A 22,453-nucleotide genomic window follows, 5' to 3' on the forward strand; every position below is an offset into this window, starting at 1 on the left:
CTGCAACTACATTAGGAAACAAAGTGCCACGTGGGAAGTTTTCCTTTGGCAGGCAGAGCTGAGAGAGCAGAGATCTACTTCTTCGGTGCCACTCCATGGTCCCATGGAAAAGGCAACAGTGGGGATCAAGAGTGCCTGCGTAGCTAGGATCTGTCAGAGGTCATTGCTCCTGCCATCAGGGAGATTCCTTGGAGCCTATTACTAAGATAAAGGGAATAGGGCTCCAAAGTTTTACGTCACTGTGAAAATCAGCAAAAACCCAAACAATGGACACACTTGATAAACCTTCCCTTCGGGCCCCTCGATTTAAGCTTAAAGTCAAGAATGGTTGACAGCATTCCATCTCCCCTTTGGCAAAACAAACCCAATGAAACCATTTAATGTAAAGGCTTTTTATTAGGAACCACAGGAATGAGCTGCTTATTCCTCTATAACAGTCTAGAGCAGGTCATCAGGCCCAGGATGGAGAGGTTATCAAAGGTGCTGTGCTGTGCTTTGCTGCACTTGCTTAGGGCCTTGAAGGAAAGATGGCGACAACAGAGGTTGGCAGGAACTGGTGTTAGCCAAGACACCAACAGCCTGGGGAGAACCCTCTACCTTCCTTCCAACTCCACTCAAGGCTGGAGCATGCCAGGAGACAGAGCACGTGGCTGGAGCAGGCAGGCCGCAGCAGTGTTGAGCCCCTGGCCGCATTCTCTGCTATTTCACTTCACTTGCCTGCTCTCCACTCTTCTTGTCGTTTGGTGATTAGGTATTTGAAGAATTCATACACAGACCATGCGATGGCCGTGGAGGGGATCTGGTAAATCACTCTGGCCTGTACCCCTCGGAAGTAGGCGGTCACCCCACCTACTTGATATACCGTCCTGAAGGCACTAGCCATGCCTGTGATATGTCCTGTGATGTTTGAGTTCAAAGCCAGGGATTCCTGGGTGTTGAGCAGTGTTTTGCAAACGTCCAGTGGGGTTGTGGCAGCGGCAGCTACAGCTCCTGCACAGGCTCCAGAGAGAACGTGGGAGCTGGGGTTGTACCGTCTCTGGGGGTTAAAGTGCTCTTGCAGGAATTCATAGGTCATGAAGTGAATGGCTTGGAAGGGAACATTCATGGTTAGCTGCGTGGTGTAACTACGATAAAAGGCGCCGGCCCCTTCATTTTGCCACACTGCCCGTACACAGTCTGTCACCCGGTGATATGGTGAGTTGTACATCTGCATCCTCTGCTTGACCACTGGTGGTACCATCAACAAGAAGAAAAGAAACGATGGCAGCAATCAACCGGCGAGCAAGATTATCCAGATTCAGAGTCCCAAGTCAGCGAGTCAGCCATTGGAATGGAGAGAGAAAAAAAAAAAAAATACAAGTGAACTATATGAGTCTAATACGTTAACATTTCCCTTTTTTGAGAGGGGATAGAAGGTTGATAAGGGGCCAAAAAATAATAGACTCACTTCTAGTAGGATTTCTTTAAAACCAACCAGTGAGGGATGCCTGGGTGGCTCAGTTGGCTGGGTGTCTGCCTTGGGCTCAGGTTATGATCTCAGGGTCCTGGGATCAGAGCCCCACATAGGCCTCCCTGCTTGGTGGGGAGTCCGCTTCTCCCTTTCCCTTTGCCCCTCCCCCTGCTTGTGCTCACTCTTGCTCTCTTTCTCTCAAATAAAAGCTTTAAAAAAAACAAACCAACCAATGAACACACAGAATATATGTAGGATTTAGAGACTCCAGAGAGTTTCCTTGAAAAAAGTACCTACCTCTTATTATCATCTTACCCTTTCACAAAACCCAAGACAAGAAATGATTCAGGGGCAGTGAACATAATGATGAACAGAGAGCCCTAATAATCTCAATCCTCGGGTATACAGAGCACCAAACGCTCACAACATGAAGATGTTTAATCCTCCTACAGGAGAAGAGCTACCACAACGAAAACAAAATTCTTAACCAAGAAGACTGTGGCTTTAGTTTCTAAACATCTACTTCCTCAAGTAGATACTGTGATTCAAGTCCTGGATCTTCAGCTTAGGTCTGGCCCTTTCCACATCATGGCCTTGCCTAGATAGGTAAAGAACTGCAACTTGAAGAACATGGCAACCATGCTCTCCCTCCATATTTGTTTGGGTACCTCATTTTCTACCTGAAAAGCCAAGATCCAAGCAGCCATGCAGGAACTGAGCTCTACAATTTATCCTTTCATTCCTATTTCAACCATCTTTATTCCAACAAGAAAGGCAGGATTTTTAAATGTTAAAATCCATCTTCACTTCTTTGAAGAAAAGTGAAATAATCTGTTAAATTTTCAGATGAGATTAAATCTACTACAGAGAGGACTTCCAAGAAGGCCCAGGAATAGGCGAGGTAGAGCCACATCTTTTTTCAGAGAAGCCCCAAAGACATATTAAGTCTCCCTGAATTTGCTTCCTAAGGGGCTCCTCCTCAGTACTGACAACATAGAGGGAGCGCACTCTACTGGTAAGACACGGTACCCACCAAAACCAACCTAGTGCTCTCTGGCTTTCTTCAGCAAACCAGAAATCAAGGAAAAGCCCAGAGATGCAGATGCAGCTGCCCACAGAAGGGAAGGCTGCAGAATCATTACCTTCTGCTGGATTCATGGCTGCATCATGCAGTAATGTTGCTACACACCCGGCTGCACCTGCAAAGGAGAAAACAACTGCCACATGTAAGGCCAGGAGAGGTCAAGCCATTCACTGAGGCCCCAGGGAGAAGCGGGGCAGGGCTAAGCCACAGGAGGGAGAGGGAATCTAAGAGCCAGTTCCAAAGATGGGAACCTACTGCTCCTATAACCCCGTTCTGAGAAATGAAGATATATGTACCCACTAACTTAGTAAGATCACCAGTCTACATTCTATGTATAATAGGGAGGCCAGAAATAGCCAAGTTTTATACAGCCAGATTTTATACAGTTCTGAGTATAAATGAAGTTTACACCCTAGACAGGAAGCAGACCCACTGTGGCCAAGGGATGCCAGCACCAGCTGCCTCCAGTGGAGGGAGAACATGAGGGGCATGTAGTCAGATTTGCATCACAGCATCTCATCCTCCATCCTGCTGCACCTATGCTGCACAGTCCTTCCCCAAACTCTAACATCTGTTTATCTAGGCCTTTCCTTCAGGTCCTGAAAGGCCATATCCCTCACCATTCCTCTCCACTCTCAATTTGGGTTTCAATCCTCAAGTACCAGGCTGCTGTCCCTTCCCTTACTTCCACATAACCTGCAACCCTCTGGTTTCTCTACGGAAGTCCCTTGGCCCCCACTGCAATTCACTTATTGAGGCTTGGTCATATCCTCAACAACACAAACTGCCTCTGGTCAGTTAGGATCCTGAAAAATGAGGCAAAGATCTGGGGTTCCATTAATGTCTTCCTTGGGCAGCTGGGTCACCTCTTATTCTGCCCTGAGGGACAGGACACCACCCAACTATCAAGAAATACACAACTGGGGGGGGGGGTAGTTTTGTGTGTCTCCACATTACCAGGGCATTAGTAGTTGATGCAGGGAGATGAAAAGAGTCGAGCTGGTAGGTAAGGAAAGATACTGTAACTTTGTTGAGGTGCCCCAAAGAGAGGGGTGGGTTGAAGTAGCCCGTTGTCTGAGAACATCAGGTTTGGAAGTCCCTCCCCTATAATCTGGCCTACCCCAGCCCAGAGCTTCAGCTCCAAACCATGCTGAGACTGGAAAGCATGGACAGCAGCAAAGCCCAGAGAGTTGAGAAAGTGGGGGAACCAGCACAGGAAGGCTCAATACCGTTGGCAATATGGCTATTGCCCCCAGGATGGATTACATCACTCAATGTCTTTTTTAACTTTTCATAGCAGGCAAAATAGAGGGCATGGGCAGGCCCTGCGCCTGTTGCTGTGACGTTCAGCCCCCGCATAGGCCTCCACAGGCCCTCCGTTCGTATAATCCTCCAGAGTGCCTCCAACACATTTCGATAGCGGGCGGCTGGGTCAGGCTGTAGGCTTTGCATCCGGGTCTGGAATTACAGAAAGAAGTGCAGCGTCAGCAATGCCAACTCCTCATTCAACTTCCCAACTTCAACACTAAGGCTGTGGGTACTTCTATGTGGAATCGTGCCAACGTGCAGGAGTGCTCCCTGGTATCCAATTTTACTTTCTTCCAAATCTGTGTCTAGTCTTTCCACAGCTTGGACCTTTCTTTTGCTAGTCATCTATCAGGGGAACACTGTTCTTGTGAATAGGATATTCTGAGAATATCACTGCTTGGGAAGGATCCTTGAACTCTGAAATGATTCATAGCCCCAGCAACAAATATCAAGCCTGTGTTTCAGAAGTTGCATTTGTACTGTAATAAACTCAGGCCAAGAGTTCTTTGCAAATGGATTCTACAGTCAACTATTTACTGTCTACAACATACTTTATGCATTATTTCTGGAGATTGATCCTAGGTCTGCTTCCTGACCACACACTACACTAATGAGATGACAGCTCATCCTTTGTTATATCCTTGATGATTATCTGAGTTTCCCGGATTATTTGGCATTGGCAGCTGGGCCTGTAGGTTAAACTCTTGGCAGAGATAGCATTTGTAATCAATGCTGCTCTAATTTCCTGGGAAAGAGCATTTACCTTGAAACCACGAAGGATGGAAAGCAACCTAGACTGAAGGAATTTTCAGATTTCTAATATAAACTGAATGAACCCCCAAATTGGCATCACTAATATTAGTCTTCATGAAACATAAACCTTGGAATTTCCAGAGAATTCAATGACTGGTACAGAATACATGGTGGACACTTTGTATGATGTTCCTGGACAAAGTTGGGTTGAAATTTGGAAAATTAATCTTTTCGAAACATTCCCCAAATCATGGACCCTCAGAAGACGGGTGGGTCTCCTAACGAAAATCCTGTCTGTTTGATCCATTTTAAGATTAAAGTAGTATGGAAACTAACGATATAAAATCAATGTCTAGTGGCTGGAATAGAGTAAGCACTTAAGATTTGTTTGTTGAATGAATTAAAGAACAAATGAATCTTAGCTGTCTGCACCAGTTCACAAAGTAAAAAGTAGGCTATTAGTCGGTAGGGGCAACTAATGCCCAAGTATAGTTTAAATTCCTACTTCATTCCAATTACTGATTCAGTTTGAATTTAAAAGCTTAAACTTTCCTTTTGGCCATCTGGAATCTAAGACTATTGCCTCTTCTCAAGAGCACAGGAGGAAAAAAACTAACCAGATTAACAGGTCCTAGTTAGCTGCAAGCCATACACATTCCTCTAAAGTTATTTTCTCCTGTTCATTACCAACAAAGAACTGGAAGCTTAAAAGCTTAATTACTATAAGTTCAGTCAGAAATACTGTATCACTTATTACAGTTTGACACATTCGTTCTACTTCTCAAAAAAAAAAAAAAACACCCCATAAATTTCTGATAAAGGATATGCTTACGAATCTCTCATATCACCCAGGAGTATAGAATCCATTATTCAGTCACTACAGGTCTTTGCTGGCTATGGCTGCTGGTAAAGATAAACTGGGCCTGGTAGCTTTACAATGATTTGTTTCCATAGGTTTGTTCGAAACTAATCTCATATAAGGAGAATGTTCAGAAGTTGCATTGCTTTGCTGAAGTCAGTGGCATTATTTAGGCAACCAGGCTTCAAAGGCCTGGCCTCAGAGACCTGGAACCTTTCACTGCCAAGAGAAACCTGGACTGAAAGTTACTTTGAACATTTTATACACACCTCTAAATCTAACTCACAGTTCTACCTCTACCCTTATGGAAAGGACCCAGGCATAAGCTATGCCAAATATAAAAATGAATATGGCTTTGAAGAAAAGCCAAATGAACTAATAGGGAGATAAGTGGCTTTGTAACTGGCAAGCCATATTTGACTCAGAAAGCCTGAGTATGAGCCCCTGCTTTGCTAGATGTGTAGTTTTGGATGTCACTTAACCTGAATTTCAGTGCTGTCATCTAAAACATGAGATTAAGAATGGCTCATGGGGCTGTTGCAGGGATTCAAAGAGGGCATGTAAAAGCCATTGGTAATTTATGAAGCACTAGAAATATAAGGCTTTTTATTGTATTCAAACAAGAGTCTTGGAAATATTTGTTTATATCTTAGAATTTATAGGTCATGGCAGCATTGTGTCTTGTTTACATCATTTCACAAATGTGCATGGGCAACTAACTGGATCTTAGCCACTAGTAAATCAAGTTTAATTTTTTATTTTTTGTTTTTACTTTATAGTTTCTCTGTGGCTATAATGATTTTTATGTTCAGCTATTAATCTGAAGGTCATGTTTAGGAATGAGCACTATCGTAAAACGCTGTGCTTTGCTTGTCTCTGGAAATCTATTTCTGGGAGGCTGTATGGAAGGCTAAGAGTCAGACTGGGTTCAAATAATGACTGTGCCACTTGCTTCCTTTTCTTTATCTGTAAAATAATGAAAATGGTATATACTTCATGAAATTGCTTCTCAAGGATTAAATGAATAAATATATGTCAAGGCACATCAGTTAGTGCTTGGCAGTAAGAACAATTACCATTTATTGAATAATAATTATTATTATTAGATACAAGAAAGTAAAATAAGCCAATGTTTCCATTTCCTAACCTTTCATTGGTGAATGTGTATAGATAACCATTTACCTCTGGAGTTTGGAAAAGATTTATTTCCCTTTGCCCTTTCTTTATTATGTAAGTAGATTATTTATGTCACCATTATGGAGCCAAAAAGTAGCACCTTGGTGACAGGTGGGTACTTAGATGATTTTGAGAAGAGTTCTAACTACTTTGGTTGTCGAGCCTACCCCCATAGATAAAGTCTGGTATTTGCCTCTGAGAATGAGAAAAGGAAAACTGGAATATATTTGGGCTCCCAAACCTCCCTATTATGACCATGTAAATAGTTGGCTGAGTAACTATGGCCTAGAGAGATTATGCTAGGTTCCTCCCAAGGATATTTTAAATCAACTTGACCCTGATAAGTGGCTGGGGTGCACAGGCTTGCATGCCAAGAGGCAATGTCAACTTTCATTTGCAAACACCGTGGTTACTGTTGAGGCTCCAACACAGATACCTGCCTCTAGTCTTAGGGACCGTTGGGCTGCTCTTCTTCTCCACCATCATTTATGGTAAAAGAGGAACTAGGAAGCCCTGGGACAAGTGAACTGGGAAGTCCTTACAGAAGGATGAAATTTGAATTTTACTTTTCCTGTCTGCATAACAATGTCTAACAAGCTACTGACACTAAATCCTACTGGTCTCACCTAGTTGTTCCCTCTAGTCACTTAAATCCTAGCATTAATGGCAAATGAAAATGATTCTTCTAAAATGAGCTTCTGTATCTTTGAAGACTCTTGAGCATTTTTTCCCTCCAGATCAAATAATTATTTAATATAGGGCTTTGAGCCATGACTGTAATGTTGTATGACTAATTTTTTTAAAACAAACATTTCAAAGTTTATGTAAATGAATAAGAACTGTTCTTGAAAACAGTTACCTTGGCAGGCTAGAAGTAACTTATTCCAGCAATGCTGTGATTATGCAAAATATTTCTGGAACTCCTCTTTCAGAAGTGTTCCCTCAATGGGTTTGTCAGCCTCAAGAATAAGTCAGTCCCCCTGCTTTCTGGTCCTACCTTCTCTTGGACTCCAATAAGTATTACCCATTTTGATCTTCTACCTTATCTGTCATTTTTTTATTCCGAATGGTCTGTTACAAAAAAGAAAGAAAGAAAGAAAGAAAGAAAGAAAGAAAGAAAGAAAGAAAGAAAGAAAGAAAGAAAGAAAGAAAGAAAGAAAGAAAGAAAGAAGAAAAGAAACTATTTTGTCACAGGGCAAAGATTTGCCCTCTACAAGAACATGCACCAAAATATTCTAGAGCCATTTCTAACAGAGAGATCTATAAAATATTTTGCAGCAGCATAACATTATGTAAAGATATGGAATAAGGAAAAAAAAAGATGGAATAAAGAGACTGCCTCCCAAGGTAATAGGACAACACTTAAGTTGATAAGTTACAGTAAGTAATATCTCTAAGCTGGTCACATTATTACATTGTATTTTGCAAGTCATTAAATAATTTTCATTGCTTTCCTTGATCTAGTTTTCATTTAAACATAGCACCCGAGACTCTGCTCTCTACTCATAGTCTAAGTATCGTGAAGTTAGTTTACTTTGCAGTTAGGTCATTTTCATTTTTGGATATATACCATTAACAACTCACAGTCATTCAACCTAGACTTTATTACATAAATGTCTGAATCTTTCTTTTTTATTTGTACTTATCCACTTTACATTTTAATACTGCTAGAGCATTAACCATTGCCTTACTTCTCTCACATAGATTTTACTGTTTATTTCTATTTCTCTCAATTGACAAGGGTATGTAAAATTCTAACATCTATTTTAACCAAGTGCATTTACCAGTTTCAATAGGTGTGGCCGTTGGTAGGAGTTGCTTTGCACTGTGCTAGAAAGCTATCAACTCAATGTCATTCACAAAGCTTAATGAGCACTTTCCTCGTTTCCTTTTCCACACTAATGAAAACGTGTGAGAGTGCCAGAACCACGGAGAAGCAGTATTGAGTTGTATTTCCCAACTCAATACTCTCTCCTTTTGAACCTGTAACATTTTCCTAATTTGAGAAGAAAACACATGTCAAGGAGCTGTGAGGATACTATTACTCCTAACATGTAAAGGAAGCATCAGTCTCTGTCAATTCATTTATTTCAACAGTCCCCTTGAATTTACTTTTCATTCAATCTAGTCCTCGCTTTTAGGGGTTGGAACCTTTGCTAGAGCACAAGAATGAGAACTATAAAGAACAATCCGTTCCGTCTTCACCTAGCTTTCTTCAGAGGCACCTGACTTCTTTACCCACTAATCAGTCTGCTTGGTTGGGGTTGCAATTAGTTTTTACTTTCACAGGAATCCTACCTTCATGTTGACCCTGTTTCATTTTCTTCACTCGTACATCTACTCTTCAATATCATCATGCTTCCCTTCTAGGCAGCTTTCCTCTTTTTGTCAACTTTAGGTGGCTAAAGAAATAACACTGTCAGGTCTGTCTCTCGTTTGGGGGGCTGGTGTGCTCCCTGCACCTACGAAATCCTAATCCCGGCTTAGTTTTTATGTTCAGGAAATAGGTGGAGTATCATGCTTGCTGCAGAGAAACCGAAACCTTTTCCTGAACATGGTCTTTCCCAAATTGTTTCCAGCCTGGAACTATGAATTCTGACTGAACAATGATTTCTAGTCACTCATAGGTTAGGAGAGAGATTTCAGATTTCGGTACCTGCCCCATCACTTTTAAGGGAAGACACAGTAAGAAGCTGGTAAAAGCACTCGCCCAGAGAGCATCTCAAGCCGTTAAGATCCTATGCAGGGTCTGATTCACTCCAGTTGGCTTCACCTTAATCAGACTGGTAGCACTTACCTGTTCCATCCCATCCCACCCTATTCCTGTTTAGTCCCAGCTAGGATCCAGGGCTTTGGCTGACAGGTTTTCTTTCCACAGTCCCGATTCAGAGCTCACTGACGGTTAGAAATGGGTCCTGGTTCCTGGCTGGGTTCAGTTCCCAGCCGGGACCTTGCTTGCATGAAGTATCGGTCGATTCGTGTGGTGATGGCAGGAGCCAGGAAGAAACCCATGTCGGCTCCGGCTGCCGGCCGGGATCCTGGCTCCGGACAGGACCCAGGGGTCGGGTCAGCCCCAGGTCGGATTCGGAGCCGGTCCAGGTCTCACCTTGACGCAGTCGATGGGATACATCACGCAGTGCTCCAGGATCCCTGCCACGGCGCCCGCCACCATGTGCGTGGTGACAGTGGCTCCAGCCGGCAGCGCCTCGTAGTCCGGGCCGGAGTCCGGATCCTGCCGTACTGGGGGCCTGCAGGCCCCGGCCTCCCCGCCGCCGGCCCCCCGGCCCACGCCCCGCTGCAGCCACCCGTCCAGCAGCGCCGACTCCCCGGGGCTCCGCCCCGGCCCAGCCGCCGGCCCCCCCGCCACACCGCCAGCACCCCGCCCCTCCAACTCCATCCACCCGGGCCAGCTGCGGCGCCCACCCTCGCCGCCGCTGCCGCTGCCGCCACCGCCCCCCGGCCCCGTGGTGTCCGCCTCAGGCGCGGCCCAGAGAGCCCGGGGCCTCCGGCTCCCGCTTGGCCCGCGGACACGCCCCTCAGCCAGCCATTGGTGCAGCCGCCAAGTTAGCCCCGCCCCCTTGCCTACGAAGGAAAAATAGGTCCTTGGTATTGGAGAAGTTGCCTGTCACTCCTCCGCCCTGCTGCGTTGCTACGGCTTAGGTCCCACCCCTTCCCCTTTGATCTTGGAAGCTTCTTGTTTATTGGCCATTGATTGGCCAACATCTAAGAACGACCCGCCCACCGACTTTTCTGGAGGGCGGGAGAAACTTTAGGGCTGAACTTTGATAGGCTCAACCACTCTTGATATTTTGACCGCGACCATTGGGCCTCACCACGTCGGGATCCGATTGGCTACGGGGAGAGAGCGGAGAGCCCAGGGGCGAGAGAGACCGGATTTGGGGCCCAGACTGGCTGCTGGGGAGCCTGTGGGTGCTGCACGCCGGCTCCTCTCGTGGAGGGGGTGGGGCGGCGCCAGGCCCTCAAGGTCAAACCGCTGCAGTCAGCCGTTGGGACCTGCGTTCGAGCGCCGGCGCCGGCCCCGGCCCGAGTTCTGTTCCCGCGGGATCTCGGGCTGGCGTGAGGTGGAGCCCGCTTGGGTCGGGTATCCCCTGGCGCGGCCCGCGGGCCTGTCCGGGAAGCTGTTGCGACACGCGGGCGGAGGCCCGTGGCCTGCGGCTGGATCCGGCGTTCTGTCCCCTCCTCCCCCCGGGCCGCGCGCGAGCCGCCTCCCGAGGGCCCCGCGCGCGCCGCCCCGGGCTCGCGCCCGAAGTCGCCCAGGAAAGCCCGCTGGCGGCGGCCCCGCGCCAGGCCGAGAGCCGGAGGCCGGACGGAGATGTCGAAACCGGGCGGCGGGATTCGGAGGTGACAGGCGGAGAGGCGGGTCCGGAAGCAGCTGCCCCAGCAGCGCGGCGAGGGTGGCGACTGCGGAGAAGCTCGGCCCTCCGGCTTTCCCCTGCGGACGCGCTGACGGTCACCCCTGCCGCGTGGTGGCTGCCGCTTGCGAGAGGCCCGCGGCGCGTCCCGGGCGGCTCGCCGGAGTTTGAGAGGGGCACTCGCCGGTTAAGGCACGACGCCGGCGGTGCCCGGCGCGAGCACCGCCTCCGCCTCCGCCTCCGCCTCCCGCGCCGGCACGTGGCGGGGGAGCTGCACGCGGGCGCCCGGCTCGGTCCGCCTGCCTCCGCCTCCCTTCCCGGCAGCGCTGGCACGAGCCTCCCCGGGGTTCCCAGCGCTCCCCGATCACGGGGCTCGCCCAGATGATGATGCAGCTGTGAACTTGCCCATCTCGTTTACAAGTGTACGTCTGTTCCATTTACAGAGCTTTCCTTGCTCTAAATACGGAAGAGGCTTTACTTTTCTTCTTCTTCTTCTTCTTGAAACCTTAGCCTTTCTCTGGGCCTCCGAGGGTTTTTGTTTTTAACTGATTTTCTCACCTATTCGCTTCCTCCTCGCCAGTACTTATTAACCTTTGGGGAAATAACGAAACTACAAATCCTTTCCCGTCCACTTCCCACTCCCCGTGCATGTAGGGGTCCGTTCTTCAGGTTAAGAATCCTACATCTTCCCTCTTCTGTAGCTCGCATCCCTGAGTAGGTCTCCCCAACAGAAAACCACTCGGTCCTGCTAGGGCACTCATTTCCTCTACTGCCGAACTACTCCAGTAATGAGCTTTTTCTCCTTAACCCCTACATTTTTACCCCTTTATTCAGTGGTCACAAATGACCTTTCCGAATGCAATCGTCTTTTTCTTATTTCTTCTTGCCCCCACTGACCCATCCCTCACTGAATTTTTTTTTTTTTTTCCTCGCTAGGAACCACTGTATTCTACGTTTTAGATTTCTCGGTCTCCTGCCCTTCTCTACCCGCTGAGGGAAAACATTCCTAAAGGTTTAATGCTTCTTGTTCATCTTTAATACCTTAAAGAACCTTACCATTCCAACTCTGTTTTCACCACTGGACTTGTATTTCCCTCCTCGAATACCTTTTTGTTTTCTTAAATTTAAACGTACAGTGCAATATTGGTTTCTGGAGTAGAATTCAGTTATTCATCACTTACAATGGTGCTTATCACATCAAGTGTCCTTGTAAATACCTATCACCTGTCTAGCCCACACGCCTCCCTCCATCAATCCTGTTTGTTCTCTATTGTTGGGTCTCTTATGCCTTGCTTTCCTCTCCTATTTTTCTTTTTCCCCTTCCAATATGTCCATCTATTTTCTTAAATTCCACATAGGAGTGAGATCATATGGTATTTGTCTTTCTCTGACTTGATTTCACTGAGCATAATACACTTTAGCTCCACTTATGTCATTGCAAATGGCAAGATTTCATTCTTTTTCATGACCAAGTAATATTCCATTGTATATGTAAACAGTGTCTTTTTTTTTTTTTAAGATTTTAATTATTCATGAGAGAGACACAGAGGCAGAGGGAGCTTGATGTGAGACTCGATCCCAGGACCCCAGGATCATAACCTGGGCCAAAGGCAGATGTCAACCACTGAGCCACCCAGGTGCCCCAAACTATGTCCTTTTTAACCATTCATTAGTTGATGAATATTTGAGCTCTCTTTATAGTTTGGCTATTGTTAATCATGCTGCTATAAACATCAAGGTGCATGTGTCCCTTAGAATCTGTTTCTTTATCCTTTGGGTAAATACCTAGTAGTGCAATTGCTGAATTAGTAGTTCCATTTTTAACTTTTTGAGGAACTTACATAGTGTTTTCCAGAGTGGCTGCACCAGTTTGCATTCCCACCAAGAGTGCAAGAGGGTTCCCCTTTCTCTGCATCCTCACCAACACCTGTTGTTTCTTGTGTTAATTTTAGCCATCCTGGCAGGTGTAAGGTGGTATTTCATCATGGTGTTGATTTGTATTTCCCTGATGATGAGTGACGTTGACCATCTTTTGTTAACCATTTGGATGTCTTTTTTGGAAATGTGTCTATTCATGTCTTCGTCCCATTTCTTAACTGGGTTTCTTGGTGTTGGGAAGACCAAGTATGCACCAAGTTGCATACTTAACTGAACTTTCCATGTGAACATTCAGTAAATATTTATTGAGTACCAGTTCTGTGCCTTGTACTGTACTTGAGGCTGGTGACACAGGACACAGTCTGTGGAGTTCTCATAGAGCTTACTTTTTAATGAGGGGAGGGGGATAGACAAAAATACCAATTAGCTCTAGGTACTATTCTGATAACTAAAATAGGGAGGTGTGATAAAGTGTGACTAGGTGGCTACATTTATTGGACCAGGGAAAGCCTTTCTGAGATGACATTAAGTGACAGGCAGGAGATTATGATGAACTCAAAGAACTCCTTTAACTCAAAGTTAAATGAACTTATGCATTCCAGAAGATACAGTAGGTACAACAACCCTAAGGTGAGAATAAGGTTGGTGAATGAAGGAACAGAAAGTCAGTGTGGCTGGAGCATGGTGAGAGAAAGGGGAAGTGACAAAGGACAAGATTGGAAAGATAGAGGGTGAACATCCACTTTAATTTCTGACTTGGCATGTTCATTCCAAACTTAGCCTTTCCACTTCCCACCCCAACCAGTTCCTCCAAAATTTTTCTTTTCTACCCAATTAGACTCTAAACCTAGGAGTCTTCTGTAGCTACCCTTCAGAAATCTGAAATGTCTCTTTTGTTTGTGCTGTCCTTTTCTTTCCTATTGATATACATTCCCAATATCTGATTCCTTCACATCTATATTGTAATAACCTTTGAATGTCCTCACCACCTCTGGCTTTATCAGTATTTTCATTCTCATCCTTCCAGGTACATGGTAGGATTGTTCTTCCCATCTCCTTAAAAGTAGGCGTGGCCATGGACTTGCTTTGACTGATGAAATGTGTGAGAAGCATGAGGGCCACACACTTAACTTTTCCTGCCCTGTGACTGGTGATGTTTAAAAGGCCCCATCAGCCTGGGGCCCTGGTGAGAATAATGAAGCAAAGTCGCCTTCTTGCCACCTCCTTCTTCCCAGATGGACTTTCAGCATGAGTAAGAAATAATCTGTTTTTTTTTTTTTTTTAAATATTTTATTTATTTATTTATGATAGTCATACAGAGAGAGAGAGAGGCAGAGACACAGGCAGAGGGAGAAGCAGGCTCCATGCACCGGGAGCCCGATGTGGGACTCGATCCCGGGTCTCCAGGATCGCGCCCTGGGCCAAAGGCAGGCGCCAAACCGCTGCGCCACCCAGGGATCCCTAATCTTTGTTTTTAAAGCAGAGTTTAGGATTATTCCATAGCAAAATCTCGCCTAGTGCTGCTCAGACTTAAATGTGATATTAGTCACCTGAGGAATTTTTTAAAATGCAGATTATAATTCTGTGGTGGGGCCTGAGATTCTGTATTTCTTACAAATCCCCAGGTGATGCTGATGCTGTTAGGCCCTAGATCACACTTCAGCATAACACTTCACATAAACCCGCCCTGATTATATAATATACCACTCAACACATCTATGCTACACTACAATCTCACCTGCACTTAAACTTCCCTAAAAAACAAATTAGCAAACAAAGAAACAAGTTTCTCGGAGATACATGCTTTATAAACTCTCAGTATCTCCCATACCTGCAGCTCCTCAGTCAGGCATTGCAGAATTTTATTCTATTCCTAGGACAATCATTTTCCATATTCTATCTGTCTTTTTCTTTTCTACCTCTACCTATGAGACTACTCATTGTCTCACTATTGAGTCTCATTTTCTTTAGTAATAGAAACTCTGGGTTTTAGCCTGGAACTAAAAGCCCAGCTGAAGTCCATATTTCCTCCAGCTCCCCCCACAGCTAGTATTAGCTATGTGACTAAGTTGTAGCTAATGGGACGTGAGTGTAAGTGGTGTGTGAAACATCTGGATTCTGTCTTTAAAAAGAAAAGATTATGGGGGCACCTGGGTGGCTCAGTTGGTTAACCATCTGACTTTAGCTCAGGTCATGATCTCAGGGTCCTGGGATCAAGCCCGCAGTCAGGCTTCACACTGAGTGAGGAGTCTGCTTGTCCCTCTGCCCCTCCTTCCAGCTTGTATTCTCTCTCTCTTCTCTCTCAAATAAAATCTTTAATAAAAATAAATAAAAGGAAAGATTATGTTCTCTGAGTATTTTTTCCCATGTTCTCCCTTCTTATCATTTAGAATACAGACCCAGAAGACATCAGTAATTTTTGGCCATGAGACAAGGCCCATATCTGAGGTAGCAGAACAAAGGGTAGAAGAAACCTGCTGCGTTAGGTTTCTTAGTAGTACCTTTGGACTACTGTTTTTGTACATGAGAGAACCTGTTTAAGTAGTTGCTGTTAGCCTGAATCTTTGTTACAGCATCATGTTCAGGATGTGAGAACATCCTAGAACCCTAGAATGCATTTCACCCTTTGTTCTTATCAAAATTCTCATTCTTGAAGGTCCAAAACAAGTCCCACTGTTCCTTCCAGCTTACATTACCATTACCGCCTTTCCCTAAACCCCTATCCCATGTGACCATATGAGGAATGAGTGTTATACAGAATGAGGTTGATTCCAGCAGCCACATGTGAAAATAAGACTTTCTTTACAGTCACTTAAAAAGAAATGGGTTCCTAAATTATGAAGAATAGACTCAGAGCTGTGGAAAGTCAGATGGGGTGAGGACAGTAAGGACAGAACGGATGAGAAGGCATCATGTGTTTGAGCAGAATAAACTGGAGCACATATATGGGAAGATGTTCCAACAGGTGCGTGGGAACAGTTCCAAGGGGATCAATTTGTTACTCCTTGTCATCTGCATGTTTGCTAAAATTCATCTGAGAAAGTAATGGAGGCATCTCTCCTTTATTTCCTCCTGTTTCTCTGTCCTCCCACCTGAGGAAAGAAGGGTAACCTCATGTATCCATCTTTTTTTTTTCTTTTAAGATTTTATTTATTTATTCATGAGAGACACAGAGACGTAGGCAGAGGGAGAAGCAGCCTCTATGCAGGAGCCCAATGTGGGACTCAATCCTAGGACTGCAGGATTACACCCTGGAGCCAAAGCAGATGCTCAGCTGCTGAGCCACCCAGGTGTCCCCTATTCTTAACCTTGTTACAGCTTGTTGCCCTGGCACATACAAACCACCAAGTAGCCGAACGGTCCTGGTGCTGGCAAGGCCCCCTTCCATCAAGGCACAACTGTAAAGCTCATGTCTCTCTGACTTACATGTATTTCGATTAGGGCAAAACATGACTTTAGAAATGGGTATTTCAGTCCTTGTGGGATATTTGGCGTACATATATATTGTGCAGTGGAGTAATGGGTTTTAATTTAACCATATCACCTATTCCAACTTCTATTATCAAAGAATACATTGTTTCTGAGGGAGAGTGCCTTTAGAATAAAACAAAAAGAGCATAATTAAATGTTAAAGATAGTAGTGCCTTATTGCATTCAGCTGACACATTCATGGCAAGGTCTGTGTCCTATCTATTTATCTTAGGACAAGGATATTCAAGATTTATAAACATGTATGCTGGGAAGTAATGTGCTTCAAAGTGCAATGCTCCCTCCCTGGTCAGAAACAAGAAAGCAGACTGATGCTCTTCATTTACTCATGCCTCAATTTTGGTCTCAATTTCATATTTTGCATAATCTGTAGAAGTGGAGGGAAAGTACTGTTTAATTTTCACAGATCAACATCAAATCTTCAAGTAAAAGGAAATATGTCAAAAGTACATTCACACTTTGTTTTTTTCTTAAATATTTATTCAGGCTTGTACTAAAAACATTCATTTTCTTTTGTCAACAGATTACTGGCTATATCTATACCATTTCCACCCCCCTGGGATGGCTAGAATCAAAAACACAGAAAATATGTGTTGACAAAGATGTGGAGAAATTGGAATCCTCACACATTGCTGCTGGAACTGTAAAATGTTTCAGGCACTGTGGAAAATAGTTTATCAGTTCCTCAAAAAGTTAGACATAGAGTTACCATATGACCCAACAATTCCACTCCTAGGTATATTGAAAAGAAGTACTTCAACAAGTACATGCATATGCTTGTTTATAGCAGCACTTTTCACAAATGCAAAAGGTGGAAACACTCTAGGTGTCCATCAACAGAAGCATGGATGAACAAATTGTGTACATACACAAAATGAATATAATTCGGCTATAAAAAGGATTGAAGTAGGGCAGCCCGGGTGGCTCAGCAGTTTAGCACAGCCTTCGGCCCAGGGCCTGGTCCTGGAGACCCAGGATCGAGTCTCACGTCGGGCTCCCTGCATGGAGCCCGCTTCTCCCTCTGCCTGTGTCTCTGCCTCTCTCTCTCTCTCTCTCTCTCTTTCTCTGTGTGTGTGTGTGTGTGTGTGTGTGTGTGTCTCTATGAATAAATAAATTTTAAAAATCTTTAAAAAAAAGGATTAAAGTAGTGATATATACTATAATGTGAATGAACCTCAAAAATATGTTAAGTGAAAAAAGCCACTTATATGAAATATCCAGAATAGGTCGCTCTACAGAGACAGAACACAGATTGGTGGTGCAGGGCCAGTGGTAGTGGAGGAGGGGCAGTGATGAGATAGGAGAAGGTGCTTAATGGTACAGGGTATATCACCTTTTGGGGGGATGAAATGGTTTGGAACAAGGGAAAGGGGTTGGTTGCACAACATTGTGAATACACTAAATGTCACTGGATTGTTCACTTTAAGATGGTTAATTTTATGTTACATGACTTTCACCTCAATTAAAAAAAAAAGGCAAGATTGGCTAGCTCCTCACAGATTAGCTGAATAAACTAGGACCTTATTATCCTCTCAAATATTTGTGCCTCTGTAACTCCAAACAGCAGCTCTACACCAGTCATTACACAATTCCTAGGTTGCCTCACATCAACATGAAGAAAATCTACCTTGGACAAAAGTGAAGGATCTGGTAAGTGATTGTTAATGGATACAAAATTTCTTTTTGGTTGATGAAAATGTTTTCAATTTATACTGTGATGGTTGCACAACCCTGTGAATAGACTAAAACCCATTGAATTTCAGGGTGAATTTTATTGTATATAAATTACATACCAATAAAGCTGTTCTTACACTAGAGGGTCTAATAGAGATACGTTGAAGAGTATCTTCTTCTGGAACTCCAGTTTCAAAATCCGTTTAGCAATAAACTGTTAAGTCTTTGCACATCTATTTTTGGGGGTAGTTACTGCAATCACACCATTCTTGTCTCTTTAAGTTTCTCCTAAAGGATCTTGTTTGTGAAAGACAAAAAGCCAAAACAAGGTAAATTACTAACTATGATCTAAGAAACAAATATAATCTCATCTCTGGCTCACAGGCAAAAATCCAGAAAAATTACTTTGCTTCACTGGTTTTTGTCTAGTAGGAAGTTTTGGTTCAATTCATACTCAAATTGAGTTGAAACAGACACAGGAAAAAAATATGGTTTGATTTGGTAAATCCATATTCACTCTTATCTGAGCACCAATCTCCTTCCTGCCACTCATTTTCCTCCTCATTTACACATTTCTATCTATCATTATTTTGACAGGAACATGTAAGTTCTGGAAATAATGCCCCCAACAATTATTTTTACACCACCTTATAAGCTCTGTACCTATCAGTCATATAATACCTCCTCCTCTTTTTGCTGTTTATTTCCACAAAGTAGATAAAACTGCATTTTTAAAAAAGATTTTATTTATTTGAGGGAGAGAGAGATAGCACAAGTGGGGGGAGGAGCAGAGAGAGAGAGAGAGACAGAGGATCTCAGGCAGATGACGGGCTTGATTTCACGACCCTGAAATCATAACCCTGAGATCATGACCCAAGCTGAAATCAAGAATCAGATGCTTAACTGAATGAGCTGCCCAGGCACCCCTAAAACTGACCCTGAAAAGCTTCTCTTTATGTACCTCGTAAGACAAAATGTACCCTAAAAATAATTTAAGATATAATGCCCTGAACTATAGGAAACCATTTATTTTAATTAGAATATCTCCTTCTTAGATGGTGACATGTTCTTTTAATTCTGTCAAATATATAATTTTAAACTTACTGTTTAAATCTTGAAATTACAAACTTGTATGTAATATTTTTACTACATCAATTTCTACCCATCTGTAATGTCTCCTTAAGGCACATTAACGTGACCTAAATAATTAAAATAGTTCTTTATTCACAATCAACAAGAAAAATTATGAAACACAACCAATTTTATGGGGTTTTGGCTTTAAGTGAGAGAGAAACAAGAACAATTAATAGTCACTCAACTTTGATGTCACTGCCAGAGACTGAAAAAGTGTTTACTCAAATGAGCAATACATCCTTTTGCAAATTAGATGGTTTCTAATCCTTTACCAAAACTTAAGGAGATGGAAAAATTGTGACAAAGATTTGGCAAAACTCCACTAATTTGTTTTTATTTTGTTTTGCATTCACTTATTTCTGTAAAAAGTTTTTTGCTACCTACCTATAATAACAAAAAATAGGACAAGAATTGGCAATGGACTCCATCTCACTCTACCAAAAGATAACAGTCATCTAATGATCCATGACGTAATCTAAAATGTTCTAATAGCCCCATCCATCTATTAAGAGGTACAGTCCAGTAAAATTTTATTTTTATTTATATTTTACCTTTTTTTTTTTTTTAAAGATCTTATTTATTTATTCATGAGAGACAGAGAGAGAGAGAGGCAGAGACACAGGCAGAGGGAGAAGCAGGCTCCATGCAGGGAGCCTGATGTGGGACTCAATCCCGGGTCTCTAGGATCTCCTGGGCTGAAGGTGGTGCTAAACCTCTGAGCTACCTGGGCTGCCCAAATTTTACTTTTTTTATTTTTATTTTTTTAAAAGTAGACTCCACACCCAGCAAGGAGCCCAACTTGGGGCCCAAACTCATGACCCCAAGATCAAGACTGAGTTCAGATGGAGTTAGATGCTTAACTGACTGAGCTGCCCAGGCACCCCTTACTTTTTATGTAGGTAATTATTCATCAGAATCTTATATTGTTTTCATATTCCAATTCGATCATTATTTCCCTGATGCCCCAGACTGTTCAGTTCCCCATCACATGCCTCAGGTCCTGTACTTTGTACAGCTTAGTTGTAATTTTGCATATTACCAGTCTATACCAGTAGATGGTAAACCCCATCAGGGCAGGGAGCATCTTTTTATTTTCCTTCCCCCCCCCCCCCCCCCCCGCACCTTTATATTTTTGAAACAGCATTGTACTTCAAACTCTGTAAGTACTTGGTAACATTTATTTGAATAAGAGACATTCATAGATCTTGGGCCTGAGCGCTATGTCTCTCTCCCCTTGTGTGGTGGCAATGACTCATCCAGTAAGTTTCAGTTCTTTCACTGGCTCCCTTTAATGCAAGGCCTAACCCTGGCAGTTGTAACCAGGGACACCACACAACAGGGTGCTAGCAAAACTCATCCCTTTCCCAATCTTGGTATTTATTCTGGAAAGCACTCTTGGAAGAGACAGGCCCTCTTTTTCCTCATGGAAAAAGCCTGTGTCACTACTTTGTAAGAGTTTATTAAAAGCTCACATTTGATGTAAGATTTTAAAGATATGAATAGTTAATTAAGCTAAGTCAGAAGGGGGTGGTATAAGGCATAGGGAGGCAAAACCTTTAGACAAGAAGAACACCATATTGCAAAAGTCCTGTAATGAGAGGATCACGCCAGTGATTCAGGGCTAGGGGAAGCATAGTTTTGAGATAAGCCTGGGAGTAAGTAGGGGCCACATCATGAGAGTCTCTGAAGTCATATTAAGGGAATCAACTTATATCTTAGAAGAATGGGATCCCATTGTGGAATTTTAAGTTGAAGTAAGATAACACGGTCAATTTTGCATTTTGAAAAGGTCACTTCGGCTGTGAAGAAAGATTGAAGGCAACAACCTTGGAATTTAAATCATTACTTTTATTTTATGGATAAGAAAATGAGCTTAAATGTAACTTCTTCAAGACTACATAATTAGTAAGTGATGAAATCAAGCTTCAAACACTGATCTGAAAACTTATCCACGTCTGCTGCCTTTCTAGATCAAGGTAATAAACCACCAAAATATAGTTAAAATGATTTTTTAAAAAAAGTTAGAAACAAGACCCTTATCTCTGACTCATCTTGACTTTACCTTGGTCACAACTGTCAGAAAATGAGAAGGAGGAGGGTGGTACAAGGTAGCTGAAGTTCCATGACTTGATCTAAGCTTCAGTTACCTCCTCTGTAAAGTGGTAATAATATGTACCTTATTGGATTGTTTCAGGATTCCATCAGAAAGAGAATAAAGGGGATCCCTGGGTGGCTCAGCGGTTTGGCGCCTGCCTTTGGCCCGGGGCCTGATCCTGGGAACCCCGGATCAAGTCTTGCGTTGGGCTCTGCTTCTCCCTCTGCCTGTGTCTCTGCCTCTCTCTCTCTCTCTCTCTCTATCATGGATAAATAAATCTTTAAAAAAAAAAGAAAAAGAAAAAGAATAAAGTTGTTACTTTTGTATCAGCCATATAGTTAGATTTTGACAAAGTTTGATCATTATTACTGTCATTATAATTATTATTATTACCTCTTTTTCCTTTTTGTCCTTCCAGCCATCACAGAAATTGCTGGCAAAGTCTCCTAACTTATAACCAAGAAACCAAGATGACCATGACTAGTTGTGCTTTGCTAGACTAGAGCACCAGACGTAGGTTATCTCATAAAGAAGCCTGCTTTTCTCCTAACAATACTACCCTTATTTCAGATGCATGTCATGTGCGTCCTCAATTATTGTATGAACTTTTTACCATAAAGAGTAGATTTAAATATCTTTAATTCCTTATGTAAAATGGCTAGAGTTGCAAAACTTCTCTCGAATATTATCAAAGAATGTAATGGTCTATTGTCCATGACATAGAAAGAAGATAAGCTATCAGCAGGGAATGAGGCTTGGGTTATCTAAGTAGATATAGTGTATTTTTAATGATCTGTGGTACTGAATCTGTTATAAATATGGCATATATTCTCAAAGTAACTAGCCAAATTATGGAGGCAACAAACATCATCAACAATAAAAACAACACCATGACCAACAAACAACAAATGATGGCAACAGATGTGGGTCTCCAACCCATGAACCTTGAAGCCCTGATGTATTAGTGTGATTTTCCTGGGTGTGCTCTGAATCCAATTCCATGTTTTACTCTTTTATTACAGGCACAGTGCTGACTCTCTTTCCTGGTTTTCTGCCTTATCTGATGCTTGTTTATTCATTGTCTCCTTTTAATTAACCAAATTTTTCTTCTTCACCCCTTAGTCTTCCTTGCTTTTACAGCTTACTCATTACAAATTAACATATAAAAGCCCATGCATTT

The 22,453-nt window shown here is 43.2% G+C and overlaps 1 protein-coding gene and 1 long non-coding RNA gene across 7 annotated transcripts; one reads left to right on the forward strand and one right to left on the reverse strand.

Annotated features, from left to right (window-relative positions):
- Positions 1-376: 376 nt before the first annotated feature.
- On the reverse strand, positions 377-10,659 carry SLC25A28 (solute carrier family 25 member 28). 4 transcript variants are annotated; one of them, XM_038578497.1, is made up of 4 exons: positions 10,464-10,659; positions 3,764-3,992; positions 2,593-2,649; positions 377-1,227 (listed from the first exon to the last, which is right to left on the reverse strand). In XM_038578497.1, the coding sequence occupies exons 2-4, from the start codon at positions 3,984-3,986 to the stop codon at positions 710-712; spliced, it is 798 nt and encodes a 265-aa protein (XP_038434425.1). In that variant the 5' UTR covers positions 3,987-3,992; positions 10,464-10,659; the 3' UTR covers positions 377-709. The 4 variants fall into 4 exon arrangements, with proteins under 4 accessions (XP_038434425.1, XP_038434422.1, XP_038434423.1 ...); XM_038578494.1 differs by lacking the exon at positions 10,464-10,659 and adding an exon at positions 9,737-10,027; XM_038578495.1 differs by lacking the exon at positions 10,464-10,659 and adding an exon at positions 9,428-9,692.
- A 2,321-nt stretch (positions 10,660-12,980) lies between these two features.
- On the forward strand, positions 12,981-21,914 carry LOC111092961. Of its 3 annotated transcripts, none has more exons than XR_005380494.1 (4): positions 12,981-15,846; positions 17,935-18,020; positions 20,968-21,154; positions 21,373-21,914. It is a non-coding gene; the product is annotated as an uncharacterized LOC111092961 (long non-coding RNA). The 3 variants fall into 3 exon arrangements; XR_005380492.1 differs by having other exon boundaries at positions 21,692-21,914; XR_005380493.1 differs by having other exon boundaries at positions 17,967-18,020; positions 21,692-21,914.
- The last annotated feature ends 539 nt before the right edge of the window (positions 21,915-22,453 follow it).

The sequence above is a fragment of the Canis lupus genome, chromosome 28 (genome assembly GCF_011100685.1).
Source record: "Canis lupus familiaris isolate Mischka breed German Shepherd chromosome 28, alternate assembly UU_Cfam_GSD_1.0, whole genome shotgun sequence".
Lineage (NCBI taxonomy): Eukaryota > Metazoa > Chordata > Mammalia > Carnivora > Canidae > Canis > Canis lupus.

What these genes read in the sequence shown, in the direction of transcription:
- SLC25A28 (XM_038578494.1), bottom strand. Translation starts at nt 10,027, where the DNA reads ATGGAGTTGGAGGGGCGGGGTGCTGGCGGTGTGGCGGGGGGGCCGGCG. An exon ending in CAATAGCCATATTGCCAACG is followed by an intron (nt 2,650 to 3,763) that starts GTATTGAGCCTT and finishes TCTCCTTTGCAG; the next exon opens with GTGCAGCCGGGTGTGTAGCA. An exon ending in AGCCATGAATCCAGCAGAAG is followed by an intron (nt 1,228 to 2,592) that starts GTAATGATTCTG and finishes TGGTACCACCAG; the next exon opens with TGGTCAAGCAGAGGATGCAG.